Source organism: Malaya genurostris, chromosome 3 (assembly GCF_030247185.1).
Source record: "Malaya genurostris strain Urasoe2022 chromosome 3, Malgen_1.1, whole genome shotgun sequence".
NCBI lineage: Eukaryota > Metazoa > Arthropoda > Insecta > Diptera > Culicidae > Malaya > Malaya genurostris.
The window spans coordinates 72,664,176-72,678,652 of record NC_080572.1 but is presented as its reverse complement, the minus strand read 5'-3'; the positions used below and the strand labels follow the sequence as shown (position 1 = coordinate 72,678,652).

The 14,477-nt window shown below is 36.5% G+C and overlaps 1 protein-coding gene across 4 annotated transcripts in view; it reads left to right on the top strand.

Moving 5' to 3' along the window:
- Positions 1–14,477, top strand: part of LOC131436812 (Ig-like and fibronectin type-III domain-containing protein 1) — a 380,038-nt gene that overhangs the window by 359,369 nt on the left and 6,192 nt on the right. For all 4 annotated transcript variants that reach the window (XM_058605742.1, XM_058605740.1, XM_058605739.1 and 1 more), the window contains 2 exons: positions 10,165–10,299; positions 11,081–11,911. In XM_058605742.1, coding sequence (XP_058461725.1) covers positions 10,165–10,299; positions 11,081–11,911 — 966 coding nt within the window. The remainder of the gene's footprint in view (positions 1–10,164; positions 10,300–11,080; positions 11,912–14,477) is intronic.

The following is a 14,477-nucleotide window of genomic DNA, read 5'->3' as shown; positions in this document are numbered from 1 at the left end:
TGTTGGCCATTGCAAAATTCGGCAGCGCTGCCGATGGACCATCAGAATCGGACATTTGTTCCGAACACGATTCATGTGCTAACGACAGATTCTTTACAATTTTTTATTTAAAAGATATTTTATTCAGGCCTATTTGCGTACAAGCTTTACGTGGCCGATTTAGCTAAGTTTTTAGATAAAAATTTTTTTGTATTGGATCTCGTTGTCACCCTTTTTCTAGGGGGAGAGGAGCTTCCATTTTCCTCCTGCGAGGATTGAGGGGCAGTTTGTTCGTGGTTCGTCTCGTCATCCATTGCCGTGGTATTGTTGTTGATTTCGTTGCTAGTTGCTGTAGATGCGCCTTGTTGTACATTGTTTGCAGTTGCTGGTTGGTTGGATGGTAAGCTGTTAACTGCAGCTGGTGTACTTTGTTCTATAGGGGTTACGTTGGATGGTTCCGTTGAAGGGGATGCTTCATTGTTGTTGGCGGCTGTCACAGGTGTACTGGGGTTGCTTGGGGTTGAAGTGAAGGAAGCACCGATGTCCTTTGGTAGATTCTTTACAATGTCAATTGGCGTTTTGTAAGCTGGAGAATCTGTAATTGGCAAAATTAGCTATTCTAATACATATATGCATATTTCATTATTACCTGAGAGATGCTGTATAAATACCGTGCCAACAGGTTGGAACCACATTCCATTTTCTGTTCTCATTGCCTGAAATTCGGCCAAATTGAACGTTTCCATTCCCTTCAAAATATTATCACTAGCGAGAAATCAAAGGTTTGTTGAAAATACACTTGTTGCTATGATAAATAAAACCAATACCGTTAGACGAGCAACCCAACGAAATTTCACATGTTCGTTTTACTCGGAGTCAGAGTCGCCCGCGCGTAGGTTCAAAAACGAAAACGGTATTAGGAACGTTATAGCCCTGAGATTAATGTCGTTTTCGCTTGAGAAAACTGAAACTGACCCAGGGTAGTTCCATCAAACAAACGCTTTTCTCGAAACTGTGTTAGGTTCGCACTTAGCAACGGGGGTTTGAGCAAACCTGATATAAAAACTTCGAAACTGACTGGAATTTCAGTTTGTTATTGAAACTAGGTTTGAAACTAGCTTCAAGCAAATGGTTTGACAGCAGTTAGGGTGGAAACTGGGTTAGATTTGGCATCAAGCGAAAACGACATAAAAGAAAACGCGCTCCATGGTTATATGTTCTTTGTATCCACAAAAATACAACCTCAGATTCAATCAAAGCAGGCGATACACAAACTGACTTATTCCCTTTTCAAGTTGGATCTTCGAAAAGAACAGAAGTATAAGTACTCGGCTCTGAAACAAAACGGACAATTTGTGCATTTAATGTGAGTCACAAAAGATATATTTTCACATTGGCGATCCAGCCAGAATTTCATTTTGTCTTTCATTGGTTAAATAGCAGCGAATATTATTCAATAAATAGATTTTTAACAGAAGCTAGAACACTTTTCAACAACTTTACATTGTTATGTTCGAGTGAAATGATGGAAGATTTAAAAAAAAACAACATCAATTGTGCAGCACGCTGCTCCTACCCGATTAGAAGCACATAACAAAATTGAAAAAATATAATTATGTCAACCTTCTATTGACCCTTTCCTAGGACAGTCGCGATCAATTTTGTAGAAACAAAGTATGCAATGCGGCTTTTCGTAGCAAAGTCTACGTATCCATGAAGTGTGATTGAAGTCTTGGAAGATGCTGGCTCGGTTCAAGTGGGTTCAAAAGAATACTAGATGATTATGACCGTTTTTGTTGAAAAAACTTATTTCCTTGTAAACTCCCACCAAACCTTTTTTTTTTGTGAACCGATGTTCACATTTTAAATCAACTTTTTTAGTGAGAAACTCAATTTGGAATTTTGCTTCTCTCTATAGAAAGGTATTAGAATTGCTGGAAAACTAAATCCTGGACCGGAATTTTGCTGCAGATCAGCAGCCTGGTCCAGAGTTCGGCGTTCAGTCCCGAACCAGAATCCTTTTCTCGAATTCAATTCAACAATCCAATCCAACAATCAGTTCCTGAGTTCACATGCAGAATTCAGTTCCAGAATTATATTTGAGTTTCAGAATTCGGTTCAAGTATTCGGCATCAAAGCTTCCTTCAGAATTCCAGGTCCAGAGTTCAGATTCTTTAATATCAAAGAAACTGATCCATCCATTTTATTCGTATTCATATCATCCAGTTATGTCACTAGCATTACCCAGTCACCTTTTTTGGGGATTGCTGACTTTACCTTTTCAAATGAATAAGAAATGAAATGATGTCCAAGGATAACGTTGCTAAGTACAAAGCTCACAAAATTGAAAATCCTTTCTAGCACAAAAAAACAGCGTAACTTTTTTTGCGGATGCACCAAGTTCACCTGAGTTTCCTATAAATTGAAGGACATGAACCTGTCGCACAACAACAGTTTCTCAAAAAAAACAAGAAAGCATTTTCCTTCGCTGGACAAAAAACTACGGGATTTGTGCAAAGATTAAAATGTACTAGAAGCATCAGCAGTGCCAAGCTTGGCCAGTGTAAAATTCGTTTTTTTTCTCATATGACTGCTAAACCAAAGAAACGGTTGAACAATGATTAAAGAGTACACACAACAATTCCCGTTTATCCCGAGCTAAAAAGCGGGTTCGACTGAAGAAAGGAAAATGTTGCACAAAAGGACGCTAATTACTGCCATGCAGCTACTTCTCCTCTGGACAAAATGTATAGTTTGTTTGAAGAAGAAACGGAAGCGGACTCCCCCAGTCTGTCAGTATCCCTCGTACGGTAAAAATACCAGCAAAAACATTTGCGGTAGAAACCGGAAAAGAAAAACTCACTCTCGTGTTAACGATTGAAAGTTATACCGGCAGTGACTAGCTGTTTGCGGGATACTTCAATGCAACGGTGCACATGAACATACGGAAATGATTCATTGGTTTTGGACTGGTGCAAAGTGTAACGGTTTCAACTTTTGGATACAAGTTATTTAATATATTTTAGAGGTTCTGAATTCTGGGTCATATTTTTTGTCCCAAGCATGCACCAACATCAATGAGTGGAATTAGGATAAGAAACAAAACATTAAACAATCTTGATCATTCATGAACCGAACGGAACAAAATTTAATTGTTCGCCCTGTATTTATACAACAATCCTACGAGCACTAGAAGACCGTAATGATATGAAGCTCAAAAGCGTATCCTCCCACAAATACTTTCGGAAACTTTCGAACTTTGTCTACTGAATTATTGTTGACATCAACTTCCTCTAGCTCAGTGCAACGCCAGGGTTCATTTTCAACCATCCGAATGTCACTCCAATCAGCCTGCAGTCTCGTAGCTGTGTGACTTCGTACAAATTGCCTTTCAGGCTTGATGACACCACCGGGGTCAGTGCTTGATAGCGATGACGGTATGAGCACTTCAACAAACAACATAAATGAAATCGCCCTCTTGCCATGAAGGGTTGAAAATGGAAAACAAACATTCTTACCTCTAGTGGAGTAAACTTGAAGAGAACCATTCACCAGTTTAGTCGTTTTTCATTGAAAACTTCACATTTAAACAGAAGTGGCAGTGTAACACGAGCAATGCGTCCGTCTGCCTGTACGGTAGTCAGTCACGTACCAAGGGGCCCTGGTCCCTCCTGAAATTAAAATTATAATATAATTACATTAATACAATAGCAGTGTCAATGGAAAAGTTTTAAGTGTCTGTCAAAAACACCCGTAAAAGGCACACCGAGAGTTAGGTACATAAGTAATCTTTAGTAGCATTATTTTTTTTATCTCTGGGCCCCTCCCGAAACGAAACCCTGGATACGGGCCTAACGATAGTGAAAGGTACTGTTCGGATATTCTCTAATCGTTACTGAATCGTACGCAAGGGATGACAGCACGGCCTGAAGTAAAAGTATGGGATACATTTTCCGGAGCATACACACATGAAAAATAGGCAACACTGTACTGGTTATTGTGAAGTTTGCCGAATTTTTTTGGTGGATTTCAGTAGAATCGCTTTAGATTGTGAACCATTTCGCGAATGTTTATTTTTATTTTTCGTGTACCTAAATTTTCAAAATCATTTGGATGTATTCTTAAGTATAAAAACTTGAGAAAAACTCACTTCGATTGACAATATATTCTCTTTTTTTAGATAGAGCTGTTATTAAAGCTTGTGTCGTTTTATATCGAGACACATTGTTCCTTTTATTCTGGTGCTGTTAGTTTTGTTTTGACAGAAGTTCATTTTGAAATGTTTCCTCTTTCTATGTTAAAAATTTCGAAGAAGAAGCGAATCGAGAATTAATATTGGACGTCTACTCCAAAAATCCAACAAGATCAAATTCAAAAATCGCGAAATCGTAATGGAGCTAAGAATCGAAAGCTGCACTTGAAGGTGTTAAGAGAACAGTTAGGGCAAACCAAGAGCTGTCAGATTACGGTATCACCAGGAAATTTAATGTCAATTAAAGTGCCGCCCGGAATTCGTTTGCAAGGAGGATTTCACTTTTTCCAGACCAGAAAGCAGCCAAAAAGAACATTGAAGCAGAATCTATTAGCCAAGTAAAAAAAACGCCACTGGTCAATATGATGCCCAAGAATAATAAAAATTAAATTCTCCAGAAAGCTTAAGATCTGACAAACTATTTGCAGCTGCAGACAAAAACTTCCATCTATCACGCAATGTTATCAAGAAACTGTTCCTCAGATTCCTGTCTGATTAGATTTAGTTATAGTCTAATCAGTATTAATGTAGTTTAAGTCGAATTAGTCAATAATAATGAATTGAGTATAAGAAAAATGTGTCATTTGGATGATTAAAATCTGTTGATGCAAAAGATGAGGTGGTTTCATGCCTGTTGAAGAGCAAATTTGACAGAAACTAACTCCAGTGCGCTTTTCCCTGCTTTCAAATAATCAAAATAAACAAAACACCTAGAATTTCGCGATAAATAAAACTATAGATTCCCAAATATGCAATGCACAAACGATCAGAAAATTCACTGCGGAAAAGTAATGAACGCAATCCTCACTAAAACTGATTTTACATGGCAAAAAATCAGTATTGAAAAGTTCACTAGCACACATTCTCCTTGATAATATTTAAGAAAAAATTTCACATTTTTAGTATATCTGATGTGGATCTCGAACAGAAGAGTTTTAGGAAATGAATTTTCATAGCCGTTATATCTTAACCCTTTGCGGAATACATGATGGATATATTCACCAATGAACAAAAACTGAACCCTTCTGAAAATGTGCAATTTATTCAGCAATATTGTGGTGGTGGTGATTGATAGTATATAATAATGAAAACATTAATAAAAAAACAATCAAACAATTTATTATTTTTACGTTTCGTCTTTGACTCGTCAGTTCAAATTGAACTGCTTAGTGCTAAACTCGGCAGTTCAATTTGAACCGTTAGGCAGACGTAAAGTTTCTGCTACTTAAAATTGTCGAAAATACGTTTTCGTTCGGCACGTCAGAAAAGACATTGCACTCCGTTGCAAAACAAAAAGTGTTCTGTAAATAGCAGAAACTTTACGTCTGCTTAGCGGTTCAAATTGAACTGCCGAGTTTAGCACTAAGCACTGATGAGTCAAAGACGAAACGTAAAAATATTAAAAACGGTTATGTGCCCTAGCACAAAATTTGGCCTAAATGAATCAAGCAATACTTTTCTTTACGTTTCGTCTTAGACTCGGCAATGGCGAGCGGTTCAAATTGTACAGCTTAGTGCAAACTTAAACAGTTCAATTTGAACCGCAAAGCAGACGTAAAGTTAATGCTATTTGCAAAACACTTTGTCAATTGGCACCGAAGTGTCATGTCTTTTCTGACGTGCCGAACAAAAACGTCTTTTTCGGCTAATACTGGCCGATACAGGAATGGTCATTTAGGAGTTATCCTAAGTCTAAGACGAAACGTAAAGAAAAGTAAAAACGGTTATGTGCCGAAAGCACAAACTTAGGATAACCCCTGAATGACCATACCTGAATCGGCCAGTATTAGCCGAATTTCATATGCAGAAGTAACAGGAGCGAAGGCTATCGCTACGCCAATTCAAACGTTACGCCTGCTGTGTATTCGAGACTTGCAAAAGACTGCGCTCCTGTTACTTCAATAAATCAAATTCATGCTAAATAGCATTTTGGGTTTAATCTAGATAGTGCAGTGTAATCAACCAGCTGGAATTAAAACCGCCTTTCGTCGTTATAATCACTGTTTGGAATGAGGAAAAAAATATTATGATCCATACTGACCACCCTACGTATATCGAAAATATCGCAATCATTACTGCTCAGGTGCGATTCAGTTGCGAATTTATTATTAGAGATTTTATTATTGATTAAAATGTAATAATTAACTCTTGAACAAATCACTTCGGTGCTGAACTGAGTGTAATGGAAATTCAGCATCGAAATATCATCGGTGACTTTTCTTCCTTTCGATTATGTCTTTAACAAAATTTATGTGGGAGAAAACTCGTCATCAAGTTTCGCTGACACAAAAAATCATTTATGGATGTGAATTTGTATTAAAATTCTCATGAACTCATTATTTCACAATACTAATAATAATAATAATAATAATAATAACAATAATAATAATAATACTAATATTATTATTATTAATATAATTATTGTTATTATTATTATTATTATAACGATAATACAACATCAAGTTCCAATCATATTCATTAGACATTCTAAAATAAACAATGGAATGTAACAGAAGTGTATTACTGAAAGTTCTATAAAAACGATAGAAATATATCGCAAAATTCTGAAAAATGAAGGGAAACAACCCCAATTTTTTAGAATTATCCAATTAACAAACTATAGAAACTCACAGAATATTCTATAAAGTTGTTCATCTTTAACACCGATAGAACAAATTCGAAATTTCCAGGATTTTTCAAATAACAATCCAAGGAAACTTGTGAAACATCCCAGAAATCCAATAAAATTTTATCGAAATTTCTGGAAATTAATGATATCTGCATCTAACAATCCTGAAAAAAAACATCTATGACCTAACAGATCGGCTGAAAAGTTCGTATCGTTTCTATGAGAGGGCGCCACTAGAATTAAATCCATACCATTTTCAGTTAGTACCAACCTTCAAATGATACGTGTATAAATTTGACAGCTGTATGATTATTAGTTTGTGAGATATAACATTTTGAGTGAAGCTACTTTTGTTATTGTGAAAAAAATGGAAAAAATGGAATTTCGTGTGTTGATGAAACACTACTTTTTGATGAAAAAAAGTGCCGCCGATACCAAAAAATGGCTTGATGAGTGTTATCCAGAGTCTGCACCGGGCGAAGCAACAATTCGTAAGTGGTTTGCAAAATTTCGTACTGGTCATATGAGCACCGAAGACGATGAACGCAGTGGACGTCCAAAAGAGGCTGTTACCGATGAAAACGTGAAAAAAATCCACAAAATGATTTTCAATGACCGTAAAGTGAAGTTGACCGAGATAGCTGAAACCCTAAAGATATCAAAGGAACGTGTTGGACATATTATTCACGAATATTTGGAATGAGAAAGTTTTGTGCAAAATGGGTGCCGCGTGAGCTCACAATCGATCAAAAACAACAACGAATTGATGATTCTGAGCAGTGTTTGGAGCTGTTATATCGAAATAAAACCGATTTTTTTCGTCGATATATAACAATGGACTTCACTCCGGAGTCCAATCGACAGTCAGCTGAGTGGACTGCACGCGATGAACCGAACCCAAAGCGTGGAAAGACTCAACAATCGGCCGGTAAGGTTATGGCGTCTGTATTTTGGGATTCGCATGGTATAATTTTCATCGACTACCTTGAAAAGGGAAAAACCATCAACAGTGACTATTATATAGCGTTATTATAGCGTTTGAAGGACGAAATTTCAAAAAAACCGGCCTCATTTGAAGAAGAAAAAAGTTTTGTTTCATCAAGACAATGCACCGTGTCACAAGTCGATAAAAACCATGCTGGAATTGAACGAATTGGGCTTCGAATTGCTCCCTCATCCACCGTATTCTCCAGATTTGGCCCCCAGTGACTTTTTCCTGTTCTCAGACCTCAAGAGAATGCTCGCTGGTACAAATTTAGAAGCAATGAAGAGGTAATCGCTGAAATTGAGGCCTATTTGAGGCAAAGGACAAATCGTACTACAAAAATGGTATCGAAAAGTTGGAAGATCGCTATAATTGCTGTATCGCCTCTGATGGCAATTATGTTGAATAATAAAAAGGAATTTTGGCAAAAAAATATGTGTTTCTATTAAACGATACGAACTTTTCAGCCGAACTGTTATAAACACTCTGAGCATTTCCAGGAATGAGTAGACGAAAAAGTGACAAAATCAGAATCGACCTTCTCCGATTTGGATGAAACTTTGCTCATGGCTTCAGTATGGCAAACCATAAGTTTTGAACCGATGGAGAGGTCAATCCGACTCATGACTGATTTTTAAAATGGGCGTATGTAATTTTGCATTCCACAAAAATTGCCTTTTTCAAATCGTTGTAACTCGGAAACCGTTAATTGTACAAAAATGGCGTTCAGGAAGAAGTTGTAGGGAATCGATTGAGCACTCTAAAAAAATATATACTGAAAAAATAATTACAAAATAATCCGAAAAAGTTAAATAAAAAAAATCAGGGTTTTAATTTTTTTTGATGATTTACATTTTAAAGCTATTATTAAAACCTACAGATTGATGGCTATCCCATCCGTGCTTTTTGAAAAATGAAGAAGTTACAGCTTAAACACTTTACGGGTGCATGCAAATGATCAAGTTCTTCTCGTTGTAATTCGAAAAACCGTTCATCGTACAAAAATGGCGTCCAGGAAGAAGTTGTAGGGAATCAGTTAGGCACTCTAAAAAAATATCCACTGAAAAAAGAATTTGATTTTTTTCTCAATAATTTCAAAATGAACCAAAAGAATTAAATTTAAAATATCAGGGTTTTGATTTTTTTTGATAATTTTTATTTTGATTGATGGCTTTATTTTTTTAATATATACCAATTTTTATGGTTGTAATTTACTTAATAAATTCCAATTTTTCGTTCATAAATGTTTTGTACACTTTTAGTGCCCTTTTGTGGGTGCCCCATAAATTAGTAATAATGTTTCATGTTAATCAAATTAGTTAACAGGACAATTGGAAATGTCACATAAACAGGACAATTGGAAATGTCAAATAAATTTTTTCTTTCTTTTTTCATCATGGTCCTTTCATTGTTAATTATTGTTTAAAGCGCGTCACAGCAATTTCTAACCATTGTTGATTTAAGACAAAAGAAAAGTGTCTGCTCTCAAACAAAAACACACTAAATCGAAATCTTCGTCATAAATATTCCTTTCTCGAAAATAACAAAGAATATGCAGAAAATGTGATAGAATTATTCCAATTGCATTGTCATGAAAAGTTCAACAAATTTGACAGTGTCATTGACTGTGCAAAATAAAACGTGCTCGGAAGTATGAATATGTGAAGAATATTTGTGCTTACACGACCTATGAAAAATGATAGAGAGTATTGCTTTGTAAGGGTTTTCTTGTATCAAAATTAAATTCAAAACATCGCGTTCGCTTTCTTCTGACACTTCTAACATTTTGTGTAAGTATCTCATTGTTCTCATTACTCAAGCAACTTCTAATGGTTAAAGCAAATTTTATTTCTGATCATAATAATCTTTTTGTTCTGATAAACTCTTTCACCGAAAACCATCGTTAAAAGTTGCATCGCAGTTCAGCGTGTCACAGCGAAGCAACACGCAACTTTGCAAATAAAAACATAGAATATCAAAAAACTTTTCCTCCAGAGAACAAACGATTGAAACTCAAACCGCACTAAGAGTTATCTTCCGAATTAACCTAGCTTAATTTGTAGCTACCGTTGCGAATAGCAACACAATAGCGGGTGAAAACTAGAAACAAACATCCTTCTTCACCGCTCTACTGAAATCCCTCGCTACGCCAGAAACCGCTAGCAGTTAATTCCAAACTAACTTTCCTCATTGTCTTTAGGTACTTCCTCTTTACTCCATCGCTCCACCTCTCTCTCTCTGTCTCTCTGTCTGTTCCTATATCTAGTAGCGATACATATGTGTTACACCTTTTCCTACATAATTCTCTCTGTTTTTCAGCTCCCAACGGCAGAACCCCCCTGGGCGGCGACGTTTGGGTACTGCTAATTAAAGACGCCCGTCTAAACGATTCCGATGTTTACGTGTGCGAAGTGAATAGCGATCCGGTGGTACGAAGTTTCCATCCCCTGCGAGGTAATTATTACTTTCCACTGCTCAGCCGTGCACGAAACCCTCTGTCCCCACGAAGGATACCCGGAATGTATGGCAGTGGAAACTCGTACATGTGCAGCCAACTCGCGATCCATATCCCTGTGGCTGCAGGTGACAACAAGAAAGACATTGACTATGCTTAGGGAAAATTTACGAACATAGTTGAACTTTTCCTCCACGCGAAGTGCTATCGAAACGGAATGTCGTTGCCGTCAGTCCCTGGTACGTCCTGGTTCTGGTAAACGAGGACATGTGGGCGGTGAAGACATCTTCGTGATGTACTTTCAAGTGGGACCAACAAAAACTTTTCCTAACAGCATATTTGCATCCCTCGAGCTCTGACACATAGAATTCGCAAGTTTCGAATCGTTTTACACTCGGAGTCCACCAGATGTGTACATAGATCTTCCGCTACGTTTGAGAAGACTGTGTTTAAAGTATTTGATACAAGCAAATTCTGAAACTATATATATACAATTGATTCAATCAGGATAAAGTTATGTTTTTGGGATAGACACCATTAACAGGTTAGAAATTTATAATCAATTTGATGATTTTGATATCACCAACTATTAGAAATGGACAGTTTCTCTTTGCCAGTTGATTTCAATGTACACCATGATTATCTCCTCTCTCACTTTTCTAATCAAATATTTAAAAAAATATTAAACTTATGGGTATTCCTCGAGCACTGGCTTCAAATAAATAATGAAATTAATGTTTTGTTTTTAAATAACAACTAAACATTTTTCTCATCTCACAGTTAAAAAGTCGAAGAAATCGAACATAACTGAGCTGACAGCAGCATCTGAAACAACGACGTTAGCCGAGAGCAAGCAGCGCAACTCCAATGAGCAGGACGATGAGGAAGATGATGAAGTCACTCCCCTTGGAAGTCCACGACTCAGTCATGACTTTACCGGTTGCTGTCAGTCAACCAACGTCAGCGAGGCGTGTTTGGGATTTTGTGTACTGCACAACATTCTGGAAGGGAACACCGGGGTAGAACCAGAACAGTGCGAAAAAGACTTTCCCAACATTGTGAAGTGTATGGCAGATGGTCGAAACCACGTACCTTGCTGTGTGGAAAAGGGAATACCGGATCTCTGTCAGGACATGTGTCGAGGAGAGTATACTCCATTCACGGATCTGCTGAAATCGCGTGTGTCCTGTGTACAACACACCCTTCCCGGACTTCAATGTATACTGGATAACATTAAGAAATTACCCTCCGTACCACAATCCGTCTTTGTTGAACCATTGACAGAACGATCTCTACAAATTAGTTGGTCTCCACCGGAACAATTGTCCAAAACAGTCAAATACTACCAAATCAACGCAACTAAGTTACACTCTTTTGATCAGGATTTCCTGGCAAATGCCACCAAAGATAGTTTAATAAGTATTCAAGTATCGGCCGATCAATACTCGGCTATTCTCAGCAATCTGGAACCGTTTACGATGTACACGGTCACTGTGAGTGCTCACAACGATTTAGGGTCCAGCCTGCCCAGTGTCCGGATACGAGCGTTGACTTTGGAGAACGGTGGTGGTAGCAAGCAGACCAGTGTGGCCGTCGTTCCCGTACTGCCAGGTGAGTAAGGATCAGTTTTCCAGAATAGAAATGTACATCAATTCCCAGTGGTCGTCCGTATCCACTTTCCAGAGCCGAATTGTCAAAGGTACGCTTTACAATTGACCTTGAAAACAGAATATGTTTTAAAACTAAGATTTCACACGAAAACAGCTATCCAACAAACTATAGATTGTTAACACTCGAAACACCAAGCCTGGAAAAACGTTGGAACGGTAACTTCGAGCTGTCATAGCTCAGCTGTTTTCCAGCGAATCTCATAAAATTTTACACCCTCGAATTTTGTGAAGTTCGTAGATTGATTCAAAAACTTTGTAGCAGACGATTGGTAAAGGAAAACCAATGATTTTGATTTTTCCCGTTCCGGGTTTTTTTTCACGCGCCCAATATGCCCTATCTGCTTCCCTATTTTATTTCCTTTGGCTTCGACGTTGAATAGAAAATATTGAACTCTTCAACTTTACCGAGTCATAACTTTGTTGTTAGTCAACCGATTTTTGAAATTTGTTCGTCATTGGAAAGTTACTACTTCCAGAAATAAAATGCACTGGAAAAAACGAAAGATAGGGTTGTCTACTCAAAGTTATAATAGAAACTGTAGATAGATGACCTCAGAAAAGAGGAGACTGTTTGCAATAATCGTAAATATGATTTACACATCATTCGATTGCTAGTGATACCAGCTACAATTTTCGCACAACTATTATTCTTGCATATTTTTTCACAAAAACTGAAACTTGGATTTTACTAACAATCTTAAAAAATTTGGTAAATATACCTAAACTCTAAAAATAGTTATATTCTTGTACTGGTCAAGAAATCTAAACAATTTTTATGCACAACCCAAACGCAATTGATAACTACTAAAATTTTGATTTTGTTCTAGGTTTTCCGTAGAATCTCAGAAAAGTCGGTGGAATTTCCGATATATATTACGTTCCAACGTTTCTGCAAATCAAAGTGAATATATTGCAATCCGTGTTAATTTCATCTATTTCATAGAGACGTAAAATTTGAATTTTACTGATAAAATAAATTTTAAATAATTTTTTTTTAGAAATAGATCGTGAAATTATATGAATTTTATATACTAACCCATGGAAAAAGAAACCAACTACAATTAAAAAATAATACATTGCTTGATTTTTGTTTTACAAGCAATTAAGAACAAAAACATATATCTTAAATTTTCCGCGATCCTAAGCGACATCAACTATAATCGATAGAATATTAAAATTCAAATTTCACAAACTTAGAATTATTTCGGAATGTATAGAATTCGGAAATTATTTGAAATTTTTATTAGTAATCATCGAAATCCTTGGACATCATTTCATTTCTCCTATAGTTAGGCCTTTCTTCGTAATGTCAATCGATGTTCATCAACCGCAATCAGCCTGCTTTCGGTATGCGAAAGAAAGTTTAACCAGAAATGCGACTTATAAAATAAATTGGGGTAAAACGGTATAACAAGATTCGTGCGGTCATTGAATTCGTTTGTAATCTTATGTCTGAATTCATTTGTAATCTTAGGTCTGTCTTTCTTCGTAATATCAATCGATTTTCATCAACCGTAATCAGTCTGCTTTCGGTATGCCAAGTAAAGTTTAGCCAGAAATACAACTTATGATATAAATTGGGGTAAAACGGGTTGAACAGGCTAATATTGTCATTCCCATTGTGTTTAATTATATTACAGATGTTTTGTACGTAATATGAACCAATATTGGTACGTCATATTGGATCTGCTTCGGGATTGTACATCTGAACTCAACATAAAATTTTATTTGTGGGCAAATTGGGGTAAAACGATGTAGCACGAAGCTTGGTCTTGTTTAACCAAAATTGGTCCAAACACCGATCATTAGAACTTTTTTTTCTGTAAATTCATGGAAGAAGATAACTGGAGGTAAAACAGAATACAGTTATTTGCGGTCCATCTGATTAAAAACAATGCATTTATCTAACTTATGAGCATGTCATGAATACCTTCCGAATGGTCGAATTGAATTTTTTCCAGAGTTTCACAGTTAGTTTTCGAAATAAAGTCAGAAAAAAAGAGGAATTGGGAGAAAACGGACAGGATAGTGAATTTTGCGGATAACTATCATAAATCGATTATACGGAAAAATTTGCCTAAGAAATACTAACTTTGAAAATACTTGCTTAGGTTTTCATAAAATTATTGAGCAAAGTCGCGTTTTTGACCGTTTTTTCCCCACTGGGCAATGTTTTGTCATACCGACATGTGCGAAGTTTCATCGGAATCGAAGCAAGTCGATCGTGATTCCATCAAGGATTCTAAACAATCTGATCTTGTATTTATTGCATTGAAAATTATTTCTTGCAATAAATTTTGAAACATAATTCAATCTTCAGATTTTTAGTAGTGAATAAATCATTTTCGAACGCATCAAAATGCATCGGTTTCATTTTTTCTTCAAGAACTGAGAAAAGTACGTTTAAAACGAACATTTTTGAATGGCATACCACTACTTGCTCATCGATTATCTCGACTTTGAAGACGTATATCGTAAATCTATGGTGACGAAGTCTAGATAATTTA